The sequence below is a fragment of the Euprymna scolopes genome, chromosome 39 (genome assembly GCF_053919585.1).
Source record: "Euprymna scolopes isolate OS-2025 chromosome 39, ASM5391958v1, whole genome shotgun sequence".
NCBI classification, from domain to species: domain Eukaryota; kingdom Metazoa; phylum Mollusca; class Cephalopoda; order Sepiida; family Sepiolidae; genus Euprymna; species Euprymna scolopes.
Genome location: NC_136520.1, coordinates 1,128,770 through 1,155,010, shown reverse-complemented (window position 1 = coordinate 1,155,010; position 26,241 = coordinate 1,128,770). Strand labels below are relative to the sequence as shown.

The following is a 26,241-nucleotide window of genomic DNA, read 5'->3' as shown; positions in this document are numbered from 1 at the left end:
TCTTCCGATTATTTTTGACTTGTTGATGATACTCAGTTTATAATTTTTCATATCAGGATTTGATTTATTCGGTCTAAAGTGGTTAGTCTTAAAAAACAATAAACGGTATTATTATACAAACACCGTGACAGCGAATTAGTAAAATCTTTTACGTAGTATTCTGTTACGTTTCGGTGTGCTGAACACGAATCTGAAAACTGGGTTAGGGTTAGGGTTAGGGTTAGGGTACATTTTTTTCTACTAATTCGCTGTCACGGTATTTGTATAAATTTACCCAATAAACCCGAGTTTTATATCTTCATATACTTCATTTTTTTTTTTTTTTAATAAATTGGACATAAAATGAAATTTACTAAGGAAATCCCAACAAACCTTAAGCATTCACAAAGGGAAACAATTCGGCACACCTTATGAACAGACATTTTTCACGAGGAACAAAATAATGATTACACCGTCTTTCTCTTTAAATAATTTCACGTTTAAATCGTGTTTTTCATGATTCAATTTTGGTTCTTTTACATTTTCATATATTTTATTTGTTAATGAATTAGACACACAAAACAAAAGTTGTATCATTTTACTAAAGAAACCAAAACAAATTTTCTGTTTTGAACACAAAAGAAAATACGAATTCATCCCCCTTTTTTTTTTTTGTTCATATTGAATTCCTGGAATGGAAGGTAAGTTTGTTTTTTGTTTTATTTTGTATTTTTATTTTTTGACTTTAAAAAGATTCCATTAAATAACTTTTAAAATAATCGTAAGCATGATTTTTTTTACAACCCAATAAATATGCTTTATCACAAACGTGAATAAAAAAATTAAATCTCCGATTAAAAAATCTAAAACTTTATTTTTCAATCTGACATTTATCTTTTTGTCAAAAATGTGTTTATTTAGAACTTATGAAATTTCTGAGAAAATAATAATGTTTACCATAAACCCAATAATTTAATTCGAAGTTGGTCAAATTGTGAGACAATTGAGCATAAAAACTGCTTTTTCGATATTTAATTGTTTTAACATTTTTAAAATCTTTTTTTAATATCTATTAATTATGTCGCTAGAAAATTTCATTTGATTTTTGATGTTTTATCCAATATTTTGCATTTTAGAATGGGAATCACTTTCTTTTATAAAGTTTACATAAAATGTGCACCCATCATCACTAATTAGCAAAACAAAAATATGTGTAAATCGTTACTATCTAACCCAACGTAGTTTACCCCCTAGAAGATTTCTACTTTTTGTGGTTATTATGTTTCAACAGATTTAAAAACATTGTCCACAAAGAAGCAATTAAAAATATAATAAGTATTTAAGATATTAGTGAAAGTGATCACTTTCATATATATAGGTAGGTCCAGTGGCGTACCTATGTAAAATGGCGCCCATGGCAAAGTTTGAATGTGCGCCCCTTCTTAATAATTTATACCTTAGATATACCTAACTACTAATTTTAATTTTTGTCAAGCAATTTTTGCGCCCATGTCAGAGTGGCGCCCATGGCACGGGCCATGCCTGCCATACCCTAGATACGCCACTGGGTAGGTCATAAAAAATACCAAAAGGTTTTTCTTTAGCTTTCAATGTTCTCGGCACACGCAAATACAACAATCCTATTTCTTTTGCTGTTTTGACATTCGTAGAAAATTTGTATTTCTTTCTTCCCACTGACACGTGAATTAACTGTCTGTTTAAACAATTCTGAACCAAAAAGAAGAATGTTCTCTCCAATAAACGAAATACCAGCTTTTTATACGCTTAAATTCGACCGCGTTTTGATTTGCATATGTCACCTTTTCATTTCTAGTTTGAGTGTTGGTAACTTTTTCAGTATCAATATGCACACACCACCCTTAGATGCTTTATTCCATAGCCGTTGTCACATGTCCATACTTTAAAATACTACTTTTGTTTATTAAATTGTTAGGTGAAAGTACAAATTAGCAAGCAAGGACACTTTTCCCTATAGTAATAATTGTTTTCTAAATTAATAATGGGATGATTTCTTTTAATTTGGAACATGACAAAAATCAAATTGAGAAATAAAAAAATATGTCCTTCCCGAATCTAAGATTGAAAAAAAAAAAAAATGATTTCCCTCATTTTTATATGAGACAAAAAATACAAAATAGGATAGCACCTTTTGAAATATCAGATATGAATTTTAATAGAATCTAAGAAAGCAAACAATGATATTTGTACAGCATTTTTTTGTTTATTAGAATTTATTAGGGATAAGTACATAATTCTTAACCATACATAGACTCTATCTCCCTCCAAAAATGTAAAAAAGTCAAAATAGCTATGAGCCCTCTGCCAGCTCCTCTGCCACAAAAATTAGAAACTGGGAACAATTACATGTCTTGTTGACTGCTAATTGGTCATGAAGTGGGTGATTATTTTATGTTGAATTTATATAGGAAAGTGATTACCTACTTAAAATCTTAAATACTTATTATTTTTAATTTTCCATTTGTGGATATTTTAAAGGTTGTTGAAATGTAATAGCTAAAAAAAAATAGATTGTCAATTTTTTATAGAATAAACTATGCTGGATTTGATTGTAAAAATTTACCAAAATATTTTTGCTTTTATTTTGGCTTTTGTATAAAGTTAACATTTTCTTTGGTGCATTGACGGAAGGCATTTTTAATTGTTATTTTTTATTTGTCTATTTTTATAACTATCATTTTTTATAATGAATTACCAATCATTATTTTTAATTTCTAAAATTCTAAACTACTTGTAAAAAATCACACATATAACAAGTATTGGCACAATTGTATAACAACCGAGAATTGCAACTTCCAGCTAAGGATGTGTTCAGCAGTCAACAGTGAATTGCGAAAATCAATTCCCTTTGAATTTAACACTTACGAAAATTTACATCACCCCATTTTTTGTTGAATGTAATGTCTTTAACTGAAAATTTTCAGGTTTCTCCATTGCAAATATATTAAATATAATTGAAATGTTTTCTTTTTATACAAATACTCATGTATATATATATATATATATATATATATATATATATATATATATATATATATATATATATATATATCATAAAGCTCTTCTACCCAAGTTAAGAATGACTTTCTAAATAACGTTATTCTTTTGAAATCCATTTAAACATTTGGAGGGGGCGTTGTTAACTACTTACAATTTTAATAAACCAATAAATTTTTTGTCTCAAAATAAGAAAAGTTAACACAGCCTTTAACTTGAACGTAATGCTTAAAGCACTGAGTTTCACTATTTGCCACTTATGCTGAACACATTTGTTATATGATTTTATCTTAGTTTTTATTCATAGCCTGATATGTAGTGAATTCACCACATAATATGTATTTTTGAACTGCATCTTTTGTTGTGAAAAACTTGTCCTCTGAACCACTGCATTCTGGGTAAGCGTTTGCTCACTCCTCCAACCAGATTTAAGTCCCAGCAGAAATGATACCTTCTTTTACTCACTCATTTACACTTGAAACTCGTAAATGAATGTGGCTCGTAAATCACTGTACTTATATAGCCTTTATGAGTAATGCCTAAACTTTTTACAAAAAATGTGAAAAATACTAAAAATAAAAATACAACACTTAAAAGAAAGAAATTATGTAAATGTAACCAAAATTACTCATCAAATATTATCATGGAACCAAAATAATCGTTTTATCTTTCGAAATATGCATTCAGTGTTACACACACAAAATTGTAACATTGGTTATTGTAAAAGGGCAGGTAATAATTTTACATTAAATTTTTAGAGGAAAGTTATCTGCAAAAATTAAGCCTTTTATATGTGATAAAAAATAATTTAAAAAATGTAATTCTATGGCCACATGATCGGTAATTGTAAACTAAATTGAAAAATAGTTCACAGAACATGCTAAAAGAGTAATTAAAAAACAAAAATTTTGTAACTCTTAGAGTCAAAAGAGGTTGTTTTCTCTTTACCTTAAATCATACTCTCTTGTCTTCATTCCCCCATACTCCTGTGAATAAACAGTGTGATAAATGCACTGTTTAAGGATGTTTGCAGCTCACTACTGACCGATTGGTTGTACACTCTGTAGTGTTTCTCACCAAGAGTGCAAACGCTGGGTTTGTTTGAGATTTTATTCAGCTGACACTCTGCCATAAGTATTTACATTCTGTTTTAGCCTGAGCTGGAAGTCCCCGGTGTCTCACCAGTGTCTGGCTATTATAGTTCCCCGTGTACATACGTACATCTACCCCCAAAAAAGAAAGGTCCATTTATCATGGAAAAAGGTCAGGGTAGACTGCCCTTGTGACACTTTTGTAAGTCAAGGATTATTCTGCCTCAATGTGTGACCATTTTCTTTTTTTTGAAGGTTAAGAAAAAGTAAAATGTAATTGTTCAGTCTTTAGTCAATCCAGACTAAAACGATTCAGTGGTCTTATTGTATGGCCTGATTGTTGTGGCTGGGCTGGTGGGGTATGTTCACTCACTTCTATATCTGACTGCTCATAATCAGGCGAATTCCTATGTGTCAATAGAGTCTGTGGATGTGTGTTATTTTCGGTTGCTGTATCTGGAGGCATGTTTAATTCTGTGAAAATGCGTTCTGAATTGTTTTCACTTGGGGATTGAGGTGCTAGCTCAGTGGTGCAACAATGAAACCTGATGTGATCCTGGTAATCATGAACCAACCGGCCATCCTGCAATCTGATTAGAAAGGATAAGGGAGATACTCTTTCCAGAATGTGACCAGCCAACCACATGGGCCCGGAACCAAAGTTCTGTGCAAATACTGTTTGGTCTTCATCAAATGAACGCATCTGGGCAGATTTGTCATGGTGAAACTTTTGACTTTCTTGGTTGTTATATACAACACTTGAGGTAGCGGGCTTCATGCAGTCCAGATTGGTGCGCAATCTTCGCCTCATCAACAATTCTGCTGGGGTAGATCCCGTTGTTTGTGAGGTGTTGTCCGGTATGTGAGCAGAAAACGGGATATTTTTGTTTCCAGAGTTCACCTTGACATCTTTTTTATATCGTTTTTAACCAGCCCAACTGAGCGTTCTGCGAGACCATTGGATGCCTGATGATGTGGACTGACAAATTTGTGTCTAATACCATTCCGTTTCATGAACTCTGCGAATGTTGAACTGGCAAAGCATGGGCCATTATCACTGACAATAATGTGCGGGAGACCATTTGTAGCAAAACGGCACCTCAACCTTTCAATTGTAGTGACTGAAGTAGCTGCACTTGTTTTATAGACATCGACCCATTTTAAGTATGCATCTGTAATGACAAGCAGATATTGGTCATTGTAATTGGCATAATCAACGTGAACCACTTGCCAAGGTTCAGCTGGCTATTCGCAGGGGTGCAGTGGTGCCTTAGCAGGTAAGCCTCTGGAGCATTGATGAGTAACAGTTGTTCACCTTTTCTTCGATGTTGGCATCTATCCCAGGCCACCATACATAGATCCGGGCAAGGGCCTTCATCTTGACTATGCCAGGGTGGCATTGGTGAAGCTCATCCAACATCCTCTGCATGAGACAATGGGGAATTATCACTCATGAACCCCACAGCAGGCACCCCCTTTCAACATTTAGCTTATTTTTATGAGCGTAAAATGGTAAATATGGAGCGTCATGTAGGAGATTGCACTCTCCATGTTGTGTGGCTTGAACAACCTTAGAGATGATTGGGTCTTTGCGTGTATGAGCACAAATGTCAGTCGAGTCAATGGTGGAATTGTCCAGGGGATCCATGAGATGTATGATACAGCCTGGTGTTGGGACATCTAATGCTTCCTGTTGGGGAAGACGACATTGTATCAGCAGTGACGATGTGTGAACCAGGCCTATATTCTATTGTGTAATCGTAAGCACTCATAAACAGTGACCAACGTATTATTCTTGGTAGCAGGGTGTCCAGTGTTGGCTTTGTTGAGCTAAAGAGGCTGATCAGTGGCTTATGATTCATAATGATACGGAATGCACATCCAAATAAGTATTGATGAAACTTTTTAGCCCCAAAGATTATATTCAGTCCCTCCTTGTCCAACTGACTATAATTTTTCTCAGCCGGTGTCATTGTTCTCGAAGTAAAAGCAACAGGTTTCTCTGAACTGTTGGCAAAGATGTGCGACAAAACACCCCGACACCATATTGACTGGCATCACAGGTCAGTACCAGTTCCTTCTCCAGGTCATAGTGAACCAGGACATAGTGAACCAGGACATTTGTGGTCTGCAATGCATCTTTGGCTTGCTGAAAGGCTGTTGATTGGGTGGTGCCAATAGACACTTTACTCAGTAGAAAATAGAGGGGGCCCGACTTATCTGCGATATTGAGGACGTACCCAGTGTAGAACTGGAATAAGCCCAAGAAAGCCTTAAGTTCGATCTCATTGTGAGGGGCTGGTGCATCCTGGATGGCACATCTTTTCTGCTGTAGGGTGAAGGCCTTCAAAGTCAATTCAATGACTTAAGTAGGTTATGGAGGGTGCCATGAACTTGCATTTGTCCAGACAAATTCGGAGACCAGATTTTAAGAGTTTCCTAAACACTCAGTCAAGGATGATCAAGTGTTCCACGTCTGGTGATCCTGTAATTAGTATGTTGTTCTGATAGCATACAACATGTGGTTCATTTGCCAACAGATTGTCCATACAGCATTGATAGATACCAGGAGCTTAGCTTACTCCAAAACTGAGGTGGTTGAACCTGTAGAGACCCTGTGGTGTATTGATTGTAAGGTACTGCTTTGAGTTTTCCTCTAACGGAGCCTACAGTATTGCTGATCTCAAGTCGAGCTTGGTGAATTTCTTTGCCTGCGCCAACTTTGCATACAAATCATCAATCCTGGGAACGGGGTACTGGTCGAGATTCGAACATTTGCTTATTGTAGTTTTATAATCTCTACACAACCGTATTGTTTGGTCGGTTTTGACAACTGCTACTATAGAGACAGCCCATTTTGAGTATTGTATTGGTTCAGTAATACCCAGACACTCCAGTCGATCCAACTGTTTGTCAACCTTTTCACACAATGCAACCTCTCTCCCGCAGAAGAGATGTTGCGAGCCTATCCTTGTTTTATCATTATTTCCATGGCAGGTGCTCGTTTGAACTCCAATCTCTGGTTCCCCCTCGCCAATCTTTCACGAAAAACACCCGTCTATCTGAATCCACTGTGAAAAATTTCCCCCACTCTATATCTGTGCCTAAATCAAAACGTGGATTCCATGAACAAAGCTTCTTTCTTAGAACTGCATGCCTGTGGAACTCTGTTCCGTCTGCCTGCTTCCCACCAGACTACAACTTGGATGTCTTCAAGTCCAACGTTAACAAATTCCTAATGAACCGCCCCCTTAAGTAAACACTTCATCAAATCTCCACACGAACGTAATGCACTTGCAATAACCCTTATCCCTGAGTGGCTTCCGGGCCTTGATAAGTGGTGATCACTGTGTAAAAAATTAAAAAAAAAAGGGCATGTGTCAAGCCTTGCAGAATATGGGCTTTGTTTTCGGGTCAACACTAAGTTTTGTCATGAAACCCTTCAGTGTGCCCAACTCATCCTTGAAAACATTGGGGTATTTTGCAATAATGCCTTCAATTGCAAGTGTAGCGTTTACTGCTTTCAGCTGATGGATGCATTTCCAGCTGCGTTGCACTACCCATAGCCATTTTGTACCAAGAAGTGCAGGGCCAGAACCAGGAACAATCACTAATGGCAGACAAAAATGTCGGCCATCATAGTCTACCAACACTTGACATGCACCACTCAGTGTGATACTTTCTCCCATGTAGGTTGCTAGTTTCTGTAACATAGACTTAAGTAAGGGCTTATCAGGTTCACACCATAGTTTTTCAAATGCATTGCGGCTGATCTGTGAAGCAGCAGCTCTGGTGTCAATCTCCATCTTGGCATTGTGACCATTTATGCTCATGAACACCATCAGGGGCTTGGTTTTGCTATTTGCTGCTAGGTTAAACAGCTCATGCGCTGAAGCATAGTCACTGCTGGTATCGTCGTCTACTGGTTCTTCACTGGTGACTTTGTGGGTTTTCTGATTTCCAGCTCTGTCATTGTACTTCTGGGTCAAACAGGCTGGCGAAATGTGACCGGTTTTGTGACAAAAATTACATGTTGCCTCTTTGAAACGACAAGAGTCGGGGTAATGTTTTCTGTTACATTGGAAATATGGTCTTTGTTAGTGTCTCCGTAGTGGAGTAGGCTATTCAACCTGGTTGACTTTTGTCTGTATTGTAAAACTGGACGTTGAATAGGTTGCCATGTCACTAATATTCCTGTCTGCACTTTCCATGGCAAGAGCTATCTGTCAGGCATAAGAAAATGTTAGTTTCCTCTCGGAAAGCAGTTGCTGACAAATTCGGTCATCCACAATGAACAAATCTCTCAACATATCTTCTATCGTATTTCCAAGCTCACAAAACTTCATAATTTTTTAAAATGAGCGATAAAATCCGAAATGGACTGACCTGGTTGTTGGCGGCACATGTAAAAGTTGAATCGCTCAACAATTACGGATGCTGCTGGGTTGCAGTGCTCTTTTAATGAGAGTGAGAGTTCCTGATAGTTTTGTCTCTTAAGCTATCCGGTATGACAAGAACTTTCAGCAGAGAAAATGTTTCCCCACCACAAACAGAAAGAAGGACGGCCGTTTTCTTTTCTGGATCTTGTATTAAATAATAATCCAATCTTTCTGAATATGTGTCCCAATCACCTCCACTTGGCGAGAATTTGTCCATCCTACCATAAGACGCCATATTTCGGAATGCGTGTTTACAGATAAAAATGTTGCAGCTTAATTTATATTAAACGCATTGTTTTCAGAGAAAAAAGTTTAAATAATGTTCCCCTTTATGAGAAGTGATCTCATCCTCGTCGCCATGTAGTGTTTCTCACCAAGAACGCAAACGCTGGGTTTGTTTGAGATTTTGTTCAGCCGAGACTCTGCCGTAAGCATTTACATTGTTTTAGCCCGAGCCAGAAGTTCCCGGTGTCTGGTTATTATAGTCCCCCCGTGTACATAGTACATCACACACTGGTTCTTAAGATTGGTGCCTAAAAAATTCCTAGCCATTTTGTCTTTATCACTTGCATATTTTCTTCGTTTTTACCGTATTTTGTTCTCTTAATTACATGTTGACAATTAATTCCTGTGTATTTTTACTTATTTCGTGTTTTATTTATTCCATGTTTAAATTTTTTTCGTGTTTATATTTATTATTTATTTTTTCCTTTTAATTGTTACTTTACCATAAAGAAAAGAAAAACATAATTGATAAATATCCTTTGTAATTCTCTCTCTTTTGTCCCTATTTCTGAGAAAAGATGTATCTAAGAAAACATAGGAGTATGAGGATTGAGTTACGCTTGACAAATATTTTCTAAATAGGATAAAACGTTTTTATCAGTATGAAAAAGGTTAAAAACAATTTATATTATTTTAAAGGATTTAATTAGAGTAATTTTTCTATAGAATAGGAGAGACCTGTTTGTAAATATGAAACTACAATCCCACAATACATACTGTCTGATAATTACATAAAAAGGAAATAGCATTACTACAACACCTAAACAAAGGTTTATAAGATGAAAAAGACGGTTGTCTAAACTGTTCCTGTCAGTATCAGATTAGGGTTAATGTGTCAGTCAGAATCACTGTGAAATTCTTATCATCCTACATCTGTCAATCACTTCATCAGCCCACTCAATTTTATGAGCCAGTTGATTTCGCAGGTGAGTTGTTACAGGGTCTGTACACATTAAGTAACTTATCTAAGCTACTGATCTATCCTCTGAACAATTCATACTCCACTGATAATATTATGACAGCATACTTACCCAGCCTGCACTTTATAAACCATATGCAATGTTGTTAGAAGCCGCTCTGAACTGCCTCAATAAAATACATTGAATGATTATAGTCATTTTGGCAATATAGCAAAACCCCTATTAAGTGCAATGATCAATCCATTGAACAACTCGTAATCCAATGCTAATTAAATGCTATTATACCATGTCAGCCTGTACTTGATAAACTACATCCAAAATGAATAATAGCAGCTGAAAACTTAGAACAAAGCCCTGTCAACATCTGCACTAGCTAACTGTATTGCCACCTATATATTGTCCCTAATATGTAATAACATATCAATTTTAAATGTCCCTTTAATTTGCAAAAAAGTTTTGACTATTCTCTAATAGATAACTCTTTAACAATTCTTAAAACTTGTGGTCCAAGTTTAATTGCAACATATTTAAACAGTTCCTTAAGACATGTTGTGTTGCATAGAAGTTCTTGATTTGCATAACTGCAATTTTAATGACTAAGTAGAGTTTACTGTACAGAGAAAAACTAGGATAAGTAATGACTATATGGGTATTCAGGGCTCGTTGAATAATTACCACCATCTTGCAATATGGCAACATTACTATCAAAGGGACTGGTCTATCTGATATGGAACTCATAGTTCACTACTAATTTTTTTTTACTTAATATCATTCAAGCCTGCACTATATAAACGATGTGCAAATTGTTATCAGCAAATCAGAACTGTCTCAATACAATGCTCGTGTACATGGTTTATAAAGCTTTAGGCGTAACAAGCCTCATGACTAATGTGCCTAATCGTCCAAACCCTTGTCACTCCTTGGTAAAGGAGGTTATTAGAAATAATTAGATGCCGCAATTTGCTCTTTACAGCTGGTTGAAAGCACAAACTTCATCCAAACTACACACAGCAAGTTTATCTCTGTTTGCCCATTGCAAGTTTATGTCGGTTGCGTGACACTGCTGTCCGAACTTTCACCTTCTGGTTACCACTTGACGCGTCTTCTCTCCACTCCAAAACGAACTTCTGCAACTTTAGCTTTTCTCTCCCCGAATCCGACTTTTCTCTTCTACAAATACAACTTCTCTGCTCGCAATCTAACTTCAGAATGCCTTCCTTCCCCAAATCACTCCTCTTTTATCTCCAATCAGGAGCATCTCATTTGCATACCTCGTGGTCACCCTGTAGGCATATAAAAAAACAGGGCAGCCATTTTTGTTTCTTTCTTCTTCATTATGAACACGAGGTAAGCCACACAAAAACGCGGTCGGTCGTTCTTGTTTCTTTTTTTTCTTCATTTACACCACACGCCCCCTGATCTTCGAGATCAATAGGATACTTCGTAATCCTCCATCCAAGCAGGCCGCCTCCTCTCACATCGAGGCCTCTGGGGGACAACTTCTCGGGGGTTAACGTTTTCAGGTTCACTACAACGCGGGCCTAAGTCAGGTCGAGCAGCATCATTTGCTTCTCGGTGGCCCTCAATTTCTTCTTCTTCACTGCCCTCACTGCATACCGGCAATGTCACACGACGCAGGTCTAAGATATGCCGGGGAACGCCATTCACCATCACATTGTTCTTCGACTGCAATCCTGTTACGACCCCTCTTTTCCAACGAGTGGTACACTGTGCATTGGGGGGTTTCACCCACACCTCTTCACCTACTTTGATAGTGGCTTCTTCACTCTCAATTCCTGCTGTTTTGTTGCACGGATGCCGCCACTTATATGTGAAAACGGCCCTATGAGGCACAGTTGTCTCATCTTGTTTGGTCTTCGGCGAGATGTTATACCAAAACACCGCCTCTATGGGTGATACGTTGCTTTTTTCCGCAACGGCTTTAATGGTGCGATGATTCCTCTCCACTATTCCGTTGCCACTCTGCTGATACGCTGCTCTGAAAAATTGCCTTACTCCCCACTTATCGCACACCCCTTTAAAGGCTTCTGATCGGAAAGCGGGGCCATTGTCCATTAAGAGTTCCTCAACCGGCCCTCTCTCCAAAAATATCTCCTCGATGACCCCTCCAATCGCCCATGCAGCTTCTGCCCTGATCTCTCTCCAGATGGCAAACCTTCCCGGTCCACAGTCGACCATCGACAGATACAATTTGTGGCGATAGTGTGTCACATCAATGGCCAATCGCTTCCAGTCCTCCGCAACGTGTAGCTCTCCTGCTTCGTGTCGGGACGGTCCAGGGTCAATTGATTGGCACTCTCGACAGTTCTCCACCACCTCCCTAACCTCCTCCTCGGTGGTCTCCGGGTAAACCTCTCTGGCTAGGAATAACGTTCGTTCTCGACCAAAGTGGTGCATTTCGTGTGACTCTTTGACTTCTTCCTCTGCACAGCATACCGAGGAGACCTCCTTTCCCTCCTGCAGCCAGGCCTTCTTCACGCGTGTCATCGAATCCGCCTTGTTTTTTTCTGACGGGACCAACACAACAGATACTCTCAACTGGAATTCCGCTATCAGGTCGGTGAGCGCTCCGAGTCTGCGCTTGATCAGCATTTCCGCAGCACCCCTTGTCTTAACTCTCTTATCGCCAGTTACTGCCGATCGAATCCACGACGCTACCGTTGCCGAATCGGTTTTGACTTCAATTATTTTCAATCCCCATTTCAGGGTCAGATTGATTCCTTTTATAGCGGCATCTAGTTCTGCTACGTTGATATGGGAGAAGTCGTTGTTTTTTCTTAGCCACGCCGCATCCTCCACAGTTACACCTCCTATCTCTAGTACGACGCCCAATGCCAGGTTACTGGCATCGCACCAAACCACACCCGCGTCTTCGCCGCTGACATACCATTTCCCTTTCACTGGGTTCTCATTCCTCACTCTGGCAATGACTTCTTGCAGCATGTTCATGACCTCCTTCGTCACACGGCCTTCCCAGTCATCAGTGCCTGTTTGTCGTTTAATAAAGCTGCATGCTATCCTGAGCCAGCCAGCGATAGGATAGTGCCCGACCAGCCTCCCGCAGACTGAGAAGAGTTCTCGCCTCGTCAGCTCAGATCCGACTTCGGGTATTGCATTCCCTCATTCGAAGACAAGGCTTTCTTTTCCATCTCACCTTAGTTTCAACCCCAGCACCTCTCCTCCATCTAGGGCCTCCGCCGGTTTTGCGGTTAACCCATACTTCTCGACATGGCTTCTTACTTTCTCTGCTGTCACCTCTGCCTCCTCCACCAGGATGTCGTCAATGTACGAGCTAGTGGCCTCCTCCACTGTACAGTCTTTGCTCAGCACTGTCTTCAGCACGGCAGTCATAATTTTGGGGGCTGAACTCAGCCCAAAGCCTAACCTCGTCAGACAATACACCCGCCCCTTGTACCGGACCAGTTGGTACTGCCAGAGTTTTTCATCTACATGGATCTGCAGATATGCCGATTTCAGATCGACAATCTTAGTGGCCCGCCCCATTCTTCTCCATTTCCTCATGACATCCTCACATATGTCGATCCCCGTTCCAGTGTGGCAGGCTACGTGTCTGTTCAATTCCCTAAAATCCAGCACGGGCCTAATCTTGTTTTTGGTAGGCTGAACAACCGCCAGTAGTGGCAACACTCCTTTTTCTTCCCCTGTCCACGGTTTCAGAATTCCTTCTTTTATCCACCTCTCCACTTCTTCCTCGAATCCTTTTCTTATTTCTCCTCGCAGGGTGTTTTCGTAGCAGCCCACCTTATTCTGTAGTTCTGGGGGCCCGGAGATCCATTTCCATTCCACCGTCCACCTCACGCCATCAAACTTCGCCAGGAAATCTTTGTCCTCAATGCAGCAAACCTCCGGTTTTGGGGTTCTGATGGTTCTATCACCTTCCACTCCTGCCATCCCCACTGCGCCGAGGCGTCCAAACGTCACTTGGCCCCCTCTTAACGTAGCGCCTCCCAGTCGGTTAATTGCACTCATACCTATAATCACGTCGACACCACCGACCAGATGATTCAACACTAGGGCTTGCAGTCCAATGGGCACCCCTTGCACCATTACTTCCGCTGTCGTCTCTCCTAGGCATTTCACATCCCTGCCATCCACGGTCCTAATAATCCTGGTTCCGCTCCATGACCTCGCGACATTCCTTGCTAACAGCGTTGTAGTGCAGCCTGTGTCGACAAGGGCTATGGCTCTCTTGCCATTGACTACCACCGGTAACCGAGGCAATGTTCCATCATGCGCCATTTCCACACAGAAGGGGTAACCACTGGCGCAATAGCTCCCCTTCACTCGTTTCCCTGGTCCCGTGCAGCAACACAATAGCGGCTAATATGCCCCACTTGTCCACATCGTTAGCACGTGATCCCCGGTCTCGGCTCTTTGCAGTCTTTGATCAGATGAGGACCCTGGCACCGGAAACACTTGATGGCAGGTCTCCCCTCCTGTCACCTCGCTGGCTGCCTCTCATTCAAGTGAGGCCTCATGCACATATTTCCACTCACAGCTGCAGCCACGATTGGGCTTTTAACATTTTTCACTAGGACACTGGCGTGGACCAAGAGATCGTCCACTTCCATAGAATGGATCCCCGTGATTCTCTGCATGTTTGCAGAGATTTCCTCTGGAAAGCCGTTCACTAGGTACAGCTTTACCGTCATCTCCAGGCTCCTCCCCACATAACCAGCCAACCCTGCCAGTCTCCTGATCTCTGCCGCAAAGACGTCAACGGACTCGCTGGTCCACCTCAAACTTGACAGCTTGCCAAGTGCTTCAAATGGGCCCTCCGCGAAGGCCAATTTCAGCCTTTGCTCCACTAAGGCAAGGTTTTCCTTGTCTTCATCTCGCATCTGCTGGTAAATCGTGAGGGCTTCCCCCTCTAAGTATAACGGCAGCAGGGTGACCACATCTTCTATCTTTTGCAGCTCGCCACCATTTTTAATTTCTCCAGCCACTTAATCAGGTCGCCCTCCCCAGTAAAGGGTCTCAACATCTGAGTGCTCAGTCTCCAATTAGCCATGTTAATTGCTTGATACGCCGAAATAGCTTGTCGGTTGCGTGACACTGCTGTCCGAACTTTCACCTTCTGGTTACCACTTGACGCGTCTTCTCTCCACTCCAAAACGAACTTCTGCAACTTTAGCTTTTCTCTCCCCGAATCCGACTTTTCTCTTCTACAAATACAACTTCTCTGCTTGCAATCTAACTTCAGAATGCCTTCCTTCCCCAAATCACTCCTCTTTTATCTCCAATCAGGAGCATCTCATTTGCATACCTCGTGGTCACCCTGTAGGCATATAAAAAAACAGGGCAGCCATTTTTGTTTCTTTCTTCTTCATTATGAACACGAGGTAAGCCACACAAAAACGCGGTCGGTCGTTCTTGTTTCTTTTTTTTTCTTCATTTACACCACAGTTTAATATAACAGAAAGGTAACTGTTCAATTAATTAATTTGATTGAAGAGGATTTTAAGAAGGTAATGGTACGATCTATTGATTTTAAGGAATATATGGTTACAATCAACTGAGAAATATATTTAAAAACGTTAGTTTAAAAAAATAGAAAAGACTGCATAAAAATTAAGGAATGAATGCAAATTTTTAGTATTTTTAATATGTGTAAAATCTGAGTAAGTTGAAAATAATTGTTTGAATGAATATGAATGTGTTATTTGTATTGTCAAACGGTTTGGATACATTTTCAAATGAAAGTTAAGTAAATAAAGGACGATAAATAAATGAACATTACAGTAGTTTTTCCAACAAAATTAATGACTTTGAATTAATCTCTTTTATGAAAATGTTGACATTTTTAAAAATTTTATATATTCGTCTATCAGCAATATGTACATGTGTATGCTTGAGGAAGGCAGAAAAATTGGATGCACTAAAAACTTTTTGATGAACCTATGGAATTTTTTGCTATAACAATAATTAATATTAAGACCCATATCTATATGTATGTATATATGTGGAGTATATGGTTAGAAGAAAAAAACAAAAAATGTAACAGGCGTATGCATCGCTCTTTGGGAAAGAAGGAAAGGATGGCTAGCTCATTTATATACACGAAGGGAATCTTGGGAAGGCAGAGCATGATGGGAAAAGCTATATTTTTCCTGTCTCTTCCTTTTTTTCTAGATAGGAGGATATAAAAGCTGGGAAAAATTCCCTGGAGAGGCAGAAAGAAAAGAGCCGTGAATATATCTTGAAAAAGATTTCGTATTGCTGACGTTCAGCTTGTGTGGTGTGACATTGGTGGCGAGAGGCCAGGTGTGGTCGATTGGAAAAGAAGAGGGCAGAAACATGCTGTTGTCGAGCGAGTGACTCACTCCTTCGTGAATCCTGATTGTAACCCTAGAATATATAAGCGACAAACGTTTTTACTGCATACAATTATCCTCTAGACTATATCTTGGGGAACACCTGTAAAGACTGGTTTTGTATAAAGTTAGAAAGTTGGTTATTTTTCTAGTGTGTTTCATATGACTGTTTAATATAAATTATCTAGAAGTTATGATTTCAATCCGATAATATTGATAAAAATAAACAAACAAAATACTAATAATTCAATGCAACTACTAAAAATATCAAATTTCATTTTTTTTTTTTTACAGATGTTCCTGCTTGAACCCATTTTGTGAATGTTAATGAATCATCTTTTTTTAAACGTTATTAGACGGGTAAACTAACAGCAAAATCTGTTGAAAGATTTATTCTACTGGATAATCTTTTACAACTTTTGTGAAATAGTGTTGAAAACATTATACATCTCAAAGATCAAATTAATTTTTGTAAAACATGTGTTTAATGTTCAAATAAATCAAAAGATGTTTAAAGATGTAATTAAAAATTGCATAAGGGTTTACAGCATTTGAAAAGACTATATTTTACAAGACAAGAAACCATAGCAGTAAGGAATATCTCATAGAGAATGAACACCAGATAAATGTCATAATATATAGTAGCTGGCGTTTCTTTTACAAATTAAATTCAGTTCAACATCTGAAAATTAAAACTAAAACTGAGGATGAAATAGCATATTTTTATAACTATGTTCATAATTTTGTTCTAAGATCACTTATATTGAAAAATGCAGGTACACAGTGGGAAAAAGATATATTCTTGTGAAGTGTGTGGATATTCTTGTTCCCATAAATCAGATTTAGTGAGACATCTGAGAACTCACACTGGAGAAAAGCTACATTCTTGTGAAGTGTGTGGATATTCTAGCTCTCGAAAATCAGTGTTAATGAGACATATGAAAACTCACACTGGGGAAAAGCCTCATTGTTGTGAAGTGTGTGGATATTCTTGTTCTGAAAAATCAGCGTTAGTGACGCATATAAAAACTCACACTGGAGAAAAACCTCATCATTGTGAAGTGTGTGGATATTCTTGTTATGAAAAATCAACGTTAGTGACACATATGAGAACGCACACAGGGGAAAAGCCTCATTATTGTGAATTGTGTAGATATTCTTGTTCTGAAAAATCCAACTTATTGAGACACATGAGATCTCACACTGGCGAAAAGCCCCATTCTTGTGAAGTGTGTGGATATTCTTGTTCCGAAAAATCAACGTTAGTGACACATATGAGAACTCATACTGGGGAAAAGCCTCATTATTGTGAAGTGTGTGGATATTCTAGTTCTCAAAAATCCAACTTATTGAGACATATAAGAATTCACACTGGGGAAAAGCCTCATTTTTGTGAAGTTTGTGGATATTCTTGTTCCCATAAATCAGCATTAGTGAGACATATGAGAATTCACACTGGGGATAAGCCATATTCTTGTGAAGTGTGTGCATATTCCTGTTCTCAAAAGTCACATCTAGTGACACATATGAGAACTCACACTGGAGAAAAGCCACATTCTTGTGAAGTGTGTGGATATTCTTGTTCCGAAAAATCAAACTTAGTGAAGCATGTGAGAACTCACAATAACTAGAAACATGAACTGTAATGAAATACGGATAACAGCTATAAAGAGAATAATGAATATTCTTAAAATAGCCCTGGGATATAAATTCAAATTGTAATAAAATCAAATGTTAGCGCCAGGACAGAGCCCTCTGATCTCATAAAATTAACCAAAGTAAAATAATAAAAAAGTGAGATGTATTAATAGGCTAGATGAAAAAACAAGAAAACTGCTACAATTACATAAAATGATATACCGAAACCGATGCATAAATAAAATATTCTCACCACGAGAAAAAAAGTTAGCCTAGGCCTCACTGAAATTAACCATGCCTATCAAGCCACCATAGTACACATGGGCAGTGCATTAAAAGTGCAAGAGGTATGACAATAGAAATGGTGAGGTATCACTATGAACACCTGCCCCAACAAACTTCAATCACAAAGTTTGGTGAAAACTTTGGAGGCGCCATACTGCTGAAATAGATTGCAAAAAGAAATACATGGACTTTGAGATAGACACAAGAAAACAAGGATGGGAACAACATAAAAGAGCAGGAAAGTTCTTGGAGGAGCTTATCCAGGAGGATAAAGACATGGATGCATCACTCTAATGGCTCAAGAGTGGGAGACTTCCATTGGATGAGGAAAAACTCATTAGCGCCAGTTAAGATCAGGGCTTACTCACAAATGGATTAAAAAATGGCTGGCCTACAAGTAAATGGCCAGTGCAGGTTTGACCAATCAGCAATTGAGAGCCTAAGCTACCTAATGTCTCGATATCCGATCTTATTGGCAGATGGTCTTTACACTGTTCACTATAACAAAGTTCATAAATACCTCCATTGGAAAATCTGTGAAGAGATGCAACTTGACAGATCGTCCAACATCTGGAAACATAAATTATCACCGATAACATCAAACAGGAAGGTCATGGTGTTCTATGACAAAGACATACACGCCAGCAAATACATAAAAGACACAGCGATTAAACCAGACATTGTAATATGGAACAAGCCCAAAAGAACTGTGCTCATTATTGATGTCACAGTCTCAAAAGATTGTGGCCTTAATAGAGCTGAACGCAAAAAAATAACGAACTATCAGGACCTCAAAAATGATTTCAAAACGACATGGTCTCTGAAAGAAATACACATTATACTGATTGCGATAGGAGCAACTTGCCTAATAAAAAAAATGTTAAGAAATACTTGGAAGCAATTCCTAGAAAATTGAACTGTAATGAAATACTGATAGCAGCCATAAAGGGAACAATATCTAATCTTAAAAGAGCCTTTGAATATAAATTCAAATCCTAATGAAATAAAGTGTTAGCCTCAGGACGGAGCCTCTTGATCTTATAAAATTAACCAAAGTAAAATAATAAAAAACGAAACTTGAAAACCATCTAGACATTATCCTTAAGTGTCTAATTTCTCTCTGTCCAAGCAGTTTTTCAGGACAACCTCGCATGAGGATACATTTCTCTAGAAGTAAACTCTGACCAAATATTCAAAATCATATGTTAATCTCAATCCAAATAAGATCCCATCGGCATGGCTAACCCACACTAGATTCTACAAGAATAGTTCATTTTCTCCAATTTATGTTACCTGAAGTAGCAATACAAAACTTAATACTCCAAAAGACTAGATGAATATTTGTCCAGGAATCCAATAAGACCAAGAGATCAAAAAGAAATATATATTGTAACATTACAATTGTCAATTAGGGAGTGGAAAATTATCTTCTCAATTTCTTTAACAGCTCTGTGTTGAATAAATAAAGAACTTTCATAGAACATTTGAATATCTTTGTTTCTCATATAGAGTTCAAGTGTTATCGCCTGGTAGGGGGCTCCGTGATTTCAGCTAATTTAACTGATGGAAAATGAAACAAGAAAAAAACCCATATTCTTTTGAAGTGTAGATATTTTTTTCTGTTAAATCAAAGATATTGAGACATATTAGTACCCTAACCCTAAACCCTAACCCTAACCCTAACCCACACAGAGAAGTCACAGTCTTGCAAAGTATGTGGATATTGTTTTGTTAAATAGGGGATAGTGAGACATCAGTGTAGTAAAAACTCCTGGGAATTATTGACTAGCCTCAGAAAGACATAAATTGGCTTGACACAAAGACAAGGAAAATGTTAACCTTTTACCGAGTTATTTATCGAAATCAGTGCATGCCTCGTTTGTACCTACCCAGGCAAGAAGGAGGTATGGGACTCTCGGAAGTCAATCATCAACACAGAACCACAATCGTCAGCATAGGTCAGTACATAATAAGTTCCTGTAACCCCAAGCTTATGAAAATTAAAGACCATTATCAGAATCGAGCAAGTAGTACAACATCTATAACACAACTTGCCACTCATTTTGGAAAAGATTGCCTTACAAATGATACTGAGAACCCAAACAAGCCTGCCACTGACATAGCCCAGAAAATTCGGAAAAAATACACTAGCCAGTTCCATAGTGTTAAAACAGAAGAATGGACCAACCATAAACGGGCAAAATACCTACCGACTGAACTATCCCAAGAATATATTGATAGGGATGGTTCCCTGGACTGGCTCAAAAGAGGATCCCTCCATTACGACCAAGAGAGGTTGATATTGGTTGCACAAGACCAGGGCCTCATGACAAACGCCTTCAAAAAGATGTGTGGTCTAAGCAACAATAATAAATGCAGGTTCTGTAGCACTGAGGTTGAGAGTGTGGGCCACCTGATTTCTAGTTGCAAAGTCTTACTTGGAGACGGTTATTATACAGATCGCCATAACGGAGTTTGCAAATACCTTCACTGGAAGATATATAAGAAACTCAACATTCAGTGTAGTAAAAAATCCTGGGAACATATACCCGAACGAACAGATGGGAATGACAACTACACTATTCACTATGACTACATAATCCCTACTGCTACATATCTTGAAAACGCAGCTGTTAAACCAGATATAGTGATTTGGGACAGAGCAAACAAAAAAGCGACCGTAATAGAGGTCAGTGTACCCAATGATACAGGGCTTAACAGAGTTGAGAGGGAAAAGATAACAAAGTATCAAGGACTTATGTATGATATGAAACGAAATTGGAAATTAAAAGACGTTTCAATTATACCAGTCATCATAGGAGCAACTGGGCTTATGAAAAAAAACTTTAAAAAGTACATAGCAAGCATACCCGGTGAACCAAGTGCAAGTGAAATACAAACGATTGCACTGAAAGGGACGGCTAGAATCCTGAAAAGATCTCTTGGTTGGACTCACTAAAATAGGGGTAAATGTCAGACATCTGGTTGGATGTCCCATCCCCTAGAAGAAAAAGTAAAAAAGAAAATGCACATTTTTTGTGAAGTGGGTGCATATTCTTTTTCTGATTATTCTTTTTTTATTATTCCATTTTCACCCCAAACAAGGCACAGTGCCACTTTGATGTAGGCGATTACTATCACGGACATGTTGCAGGGATACTATGTAGGGAGTTGAGCAGCAAGATGTCTATTCACATTACACTTGAACTTCTGCATTTCAGTACAGTTGGGAATGCAGGAACCCGGAAAGGAGTTCCAAAGTCTAGCAGTTCTGGAGAAGAAACTATTAGAGTAGAATGCTTTCTTAAATCTAGGGTTCTCTACTGTGTAGGGGTGAGATTTTGCTGCTTGTCCGGTTTGTTGGGGCTATTTATGTTGAGGGGAGTACAAGGGCTTGTAGTTCGTCGGAGTATTCACTGTTAAAATACTTGTAGAACAGGCAGAGGGATGCAACATTTCGTCGATGAGACAGAGGTTGAAGATTTGATGACAGTTCAAGACCTATTAGGTTGGCATCTCGCTTTTGAGCTCTTTTCAGGAGCAAGAGTAGCAGATTAACCAGCCCAAATGTGACAACTGTACTCCATACATGGGAGAATGGTGACCATTGTAGAGATACAAGATACTTTCAGGCATAAGCAGCTTTCTAGCATGGTAGAGAGAGCCCACCCTCACAGCAGCCTTGGTAATGCTCTCAATGTACTTATTCCAGCTCATGTGAACGTTTAGCCGAGTAGTTTGAAAGAAATATCTTCAGGAAATGTATCTTTAGTCATAGCTATTATTGGTTGAGAAGGTTTGTTGCAATTATTAAAGGAAACAAGCTTAATCTTGGCAGCATTAAATGTGACAGTTCACTTTTGTCCTTATTCCACTACAGATTGGAGGTCTCCCTCTAGTGTTTTTGCCATTTACTTAGATTGTATCGAATTCAACTTCGATCGTCACCAATGCTCGCAATAGTAACACAATAACCTTGTGAAAGTAAACGACACTGTTCCTTCTTCTCACACAAGCTTGCTTTTTATACAGTTTTTCATCCTGTCTCATTTGCATGTGTGCCCTCTGTTTTCTCGTGATCTTGCGAGACCACAGTTTGTAAAACACCAGGTGCCATCTTTTTTTCTCTTTTCCCACCCAACACTTCCTTGCGGCAAGTCCACCCCTCCTCCATCACGCCTCTGTTCGCACGCACATCTACACAATGCACAAATACGCAGATGCTTGCTACCCTGGTGAGTATTACACTCCCCCCTGATCTGATGATCACACAGAGTGCACTGCAGGGTTGGTCCTCTAGTCCGCTTACTTCTGCGAAGGGGCACATTCATAGGTTCTGGTTCTGGTTTCTGGCTCTAGTTCAGATTCAAGTTCAAGTTCTGGTTCTGGTTCTGGTTTCTGGCTCTAGTTCAGATTCAGGTTCAAGTTCTGGTTCTGGTTCTGGTTTCTGGCTCTAGTTCAGGTTCAAGTTCTGGTTCTGGTTTCTGGCTCTAGTTCAGATTCAGGTTCAAGTTCTGGTTCTGGTTTCTGGCTCTAGTTCAGGTTCAAGTTCTGGTTCTGGTTTCTGGCTCTAGTTCAGATTCAGGTTCAAGTTCTGGTTCTGGTTCTGGTTTCTGGCTCTAGTTCAGATTCAGGTTCAAGTTCTGGTTCTGGTTCTGGTTTCTGGCTCTAGTTCAGATTCAGGTTCAAGTTCTGGTTCTGGTTTTGGTTTCAGGTCTGGTTCTGATTCTGATTCTGTTTCGGCCATGTCAGATGAACTATAATCATCACTCTCTGGTCTGTTGATTTCGTTCATCAGTAGCTCATCACTTGAAGATTCATTGTTCTCCTCTGTAGTTGTATGATGCACCTCAGAAGCCAGGCGAAGATCGTGCGCATGGTGCGTGGTTCCATTAACTAGGACTGACTTCTGGCTGATCACCCCAGAGATTCGTCCTTGCTTGAATTTCCAGGTTGTCTCATCCAAACTGGATCCCCTACCTCATATTTGGCATGTCTTTTCTGGTTGACTGGCTGTGCAGCATCAATTCCCTTTAGTCTAACATGATATGTGTATATGGCATTGGCTGGCACTGTTGTAGGTAATTTCCTATCCTTTGGTGTGACGCTATACCAATATGGGGCCTCCATAATGGTACATTGCTTTCTGGCAGCAATTCTCTTAATGGTACGATGGCTCCTTTCAGCAATACCATTCTCTGATGGCACATGAGCGCATTGCAGCTGTAGTCGGACGCCCTATTCATCTAACAGCTGCCGAACTTAGCTGGAAAAAGCAGCATTGTTATCTTCCGGTGTACCCCGCTCAAAAAAGATGGATGAAAAGATGTGAATAACACTTGCTGAGTCCTGTCTAATCATGTTTCGCCATACCACAGAACGTGTGGGTCCACAATCGATAAGAGTTAGAAAGAGTGTACCACTGTAATGGGTAATGTCCATTGCCCCACCTTCTTGATGTCCAATCGTCATTGCCATTGCTCTGGTGCAGGATCAATAGACTGACACGTCTCACAATGCCTAACAATTTGCCTGACATCTGCCTTTGTCACTGCTGGGTCCACACGCCTCGCAAAATACACTGTTCTCTTGACACCTGGATGTCCGCTCTGTGCATGAATCTTCTGTATTTGATATGGGCTAATTGCGCTAATTGCAACTGCGCAAGATCGAGCAGTGTTCTCCACACCCATCCTCATAGCTCCATACCATCTGTGAGGTACATGGGTTAATTGGTTGGCACGATTACAATGTGATGTTACCAGCGTTATCCCCACTGATAGTCCATACTCAGAGACCAGACTCTTCAGCATGTCTAACCTTTGCTGGATCAACATCTTGCTGGCTGCCTTAGTGCAGATTCTTTTCCGTCCTGAAAGCGTGTCAGACACCCAGTGGTAGATGCAGAGAGAATCTGTGTAGAAGTGTAGTTTCTTCAATTGCCATTGCAGTGCGAGATTTATTCCCTTTACAACAGCGTCCAGCTTTGCTAAGTTGATGTGGTGAGCATCACTCACAGGTTGCAGCCAACATGCGTCTTCAAACACATTCCCTCCCTGCTCTAATGTGACTCTCAATGCCAATGAACTAGCGTTGACACACACATTTACATGGTCTGCATCAACACACCATTTTCCACGGACAGGGTTCTCCTTGTTGACTCTCTCCAGAGTCTCAGTTAACATCAAAGTTAGAAGAGCATCGTCAAGCACATCGTCCCAACCTATGGTTACCAAATTCGCTATGCGTTTGATGACATGCACAGCTACACGGAGCCAGCCACAGGCTAGTAAGTGCTCAACAAGTTTCCCACACAAGGAAAAACGGTCCGCCTCGTAACAATGTCAAGGATGCCTGGAATCCCACTGCCACACCTCAATCGTAGGGTGCCATCTTCCTCACAGACGTCTAATCCCAATACGCATGCTCCATTCCTCAGATGTTCAGGATTCTTGCACTGAAGACCAAACTGAGCCAATTTTCCCCTGAACACACGATGCAGATTTTATGTCCTCATTGATGTACACATTGTCAATGTAGGCTGATGTTGGTTTTGGTCTTCATGATCTGCAGTACCACATTCAGACCAAAGCCGAGTCATCTTAGACAGTACCTCTGACCCCGAAACCACACTGTCTGGAATGGTCACAGCGTCTCATCTACTCAAACCTACAAATAGGCCTTCTGCAGGTCTAATATTGACACATTGGAGCCCTTCTTTTGGTAGCACACACGTCAGCATCGGCAGTGTAAGCCTCAATGTACTGGTTGAGCTCACGATAATCCAGCACTGGTCTTACTTTTGACTTGTTATGCTGGATAACCGCCATTAAGGGTATTAGACCTTTGGGCGGACCAAGCTTCTCGGGGTAGGGGATCAGCCATCCATCACGGATCCACGCCTCAAGCTCTTGCTTGTACTCATCACGAGCCTCGTCAGGTATAGGGTATTCTGCGACACGATTCTTTAATTTGGTTGGTGCCCTTCCCTCAGTCCACTTCCATGATGTAGTCCAGACCTGCTGGCTATAGTCATAGCCCACGTTAAAGTCAGGGCGATCAATGTGGATTGCAGTACACACTGGGTTTTTTAAAAAGTGCACGCTCCCGTCACTTTTGATGATCATTCCCTCCAGTACCTTGATAGCATCGTATCCCAGCAGTACGTCGAACCCCAGCAAATCCCCTCGCGTCACCAACACATTAAGCCACACCAGAGTCCATGTGGACCTTCATGGTTCCAGCTCCATGGCATGCGTGTATCATGCTACTTATTGTGGTGACTTTTAGTCCAGGTCCAACACAATCTGGCACTCATGATGGTATATGAGCAGCTGGAATCAAGAAAAGCTGAGCAGGGCACTCGGTTCACGTAAACAGTTATCGTAGGTTGTGCGTCACTTAGATCTAGTCTGGAGAGCAGGGTGGCACTGACATCCTGCCCTCTGACGCGTTTCCCACACAGTTTTGGGCTTAGTGCCCTATGTCACTACATTGGAAACAGCGAAGTCGCCCCCACCCTTTGTCAGTGCAGCTTCTCACAAAATGACCATTGACCACAGCGGTAACATCTTCCATTAGTCGCGGGGCTCAGACTGGAAATCTCCCCAGCCTCATTCTGGACTGCCTTTGTTGCTATCACAACTGGTTCACCCAGGTCCTCCTCATCTCTGATGATAGCCCGGGCGCATTCCATCAAGTGCTCCATAGGCGTTGCAGACACACTGGTAGAGGCTCTCAACAATTGCTTAACATGGGTGGGAAGGCCGGCCACAAATGCATATGCCAATGTCCTCTCCAACACTCCATTGCCAAACAGCACAGCAAGTTTCTTCAATTCCGCAAAGAACACATCCACGGTTTCTCCCAGCATGAGCTTCCTGGAGACGAATCTTTCATAAGCCATGCAAGCATCCATTGCAAATGCCTGGTACAGCGCATTTTTTATAGCGGTCACATGAGCCTTCTCGGTGGCACTAAGTTGCTGATACACACTCAGAGCACCCCCAGCCAATCTCAGGGAAATCACACTGTATATTCTCTTTACCTCACAGAGATTGCAGGTCAACTTGACCCTCTCAACCCAGTCAACGACAGATGTGGACCCATCAAATTCTGGAATCAGTTTCAGATTAAACTTTGAGTCAATCATTTCTCACAGCAATAGCCGGAAATAGCTTGTATCGAATTCATCTTCAATCATCACCAACAG

General features: G+C 40.0%; 1 protein-coding gene across 1 annotated transcript; it reads left to right on the top strand.

The window, feature by feature from the left end:
• Positions 1-281: 281 nt before the first annotated feature.
• LOC145263600 (uncharacterized) lies at positions 282-21,930 on the top strand. The gene is made up of 2 exons (XM_080120443.1): positions 282-680; positions 16,401-21,930. The coding sequence occupies exon 2, from the start codon at positions 19,861-19,863 to the stop codon at positions 20,986-20,988; it is 1,128 nt and encodes a 375-aa protein (XP_079976569.1). The 5' UTR covers positions 282-680; positions 16,401-19,860; the 3' UTR covers positions 20,989-21,930.
• The last annotated feature ends 4,311 nt before the right edge of the window (positions 21,931-26,241 follow it).

Excerpts from the sequence above, each read along its gene's own strand:
- LOC145263600 (XM_080120443.1), top strand. The coding sequence starts at position 19,861 with ATGTTAACCTTTTACCGAGTTATTTATCGAAATCAGTGCATGCCTCGT.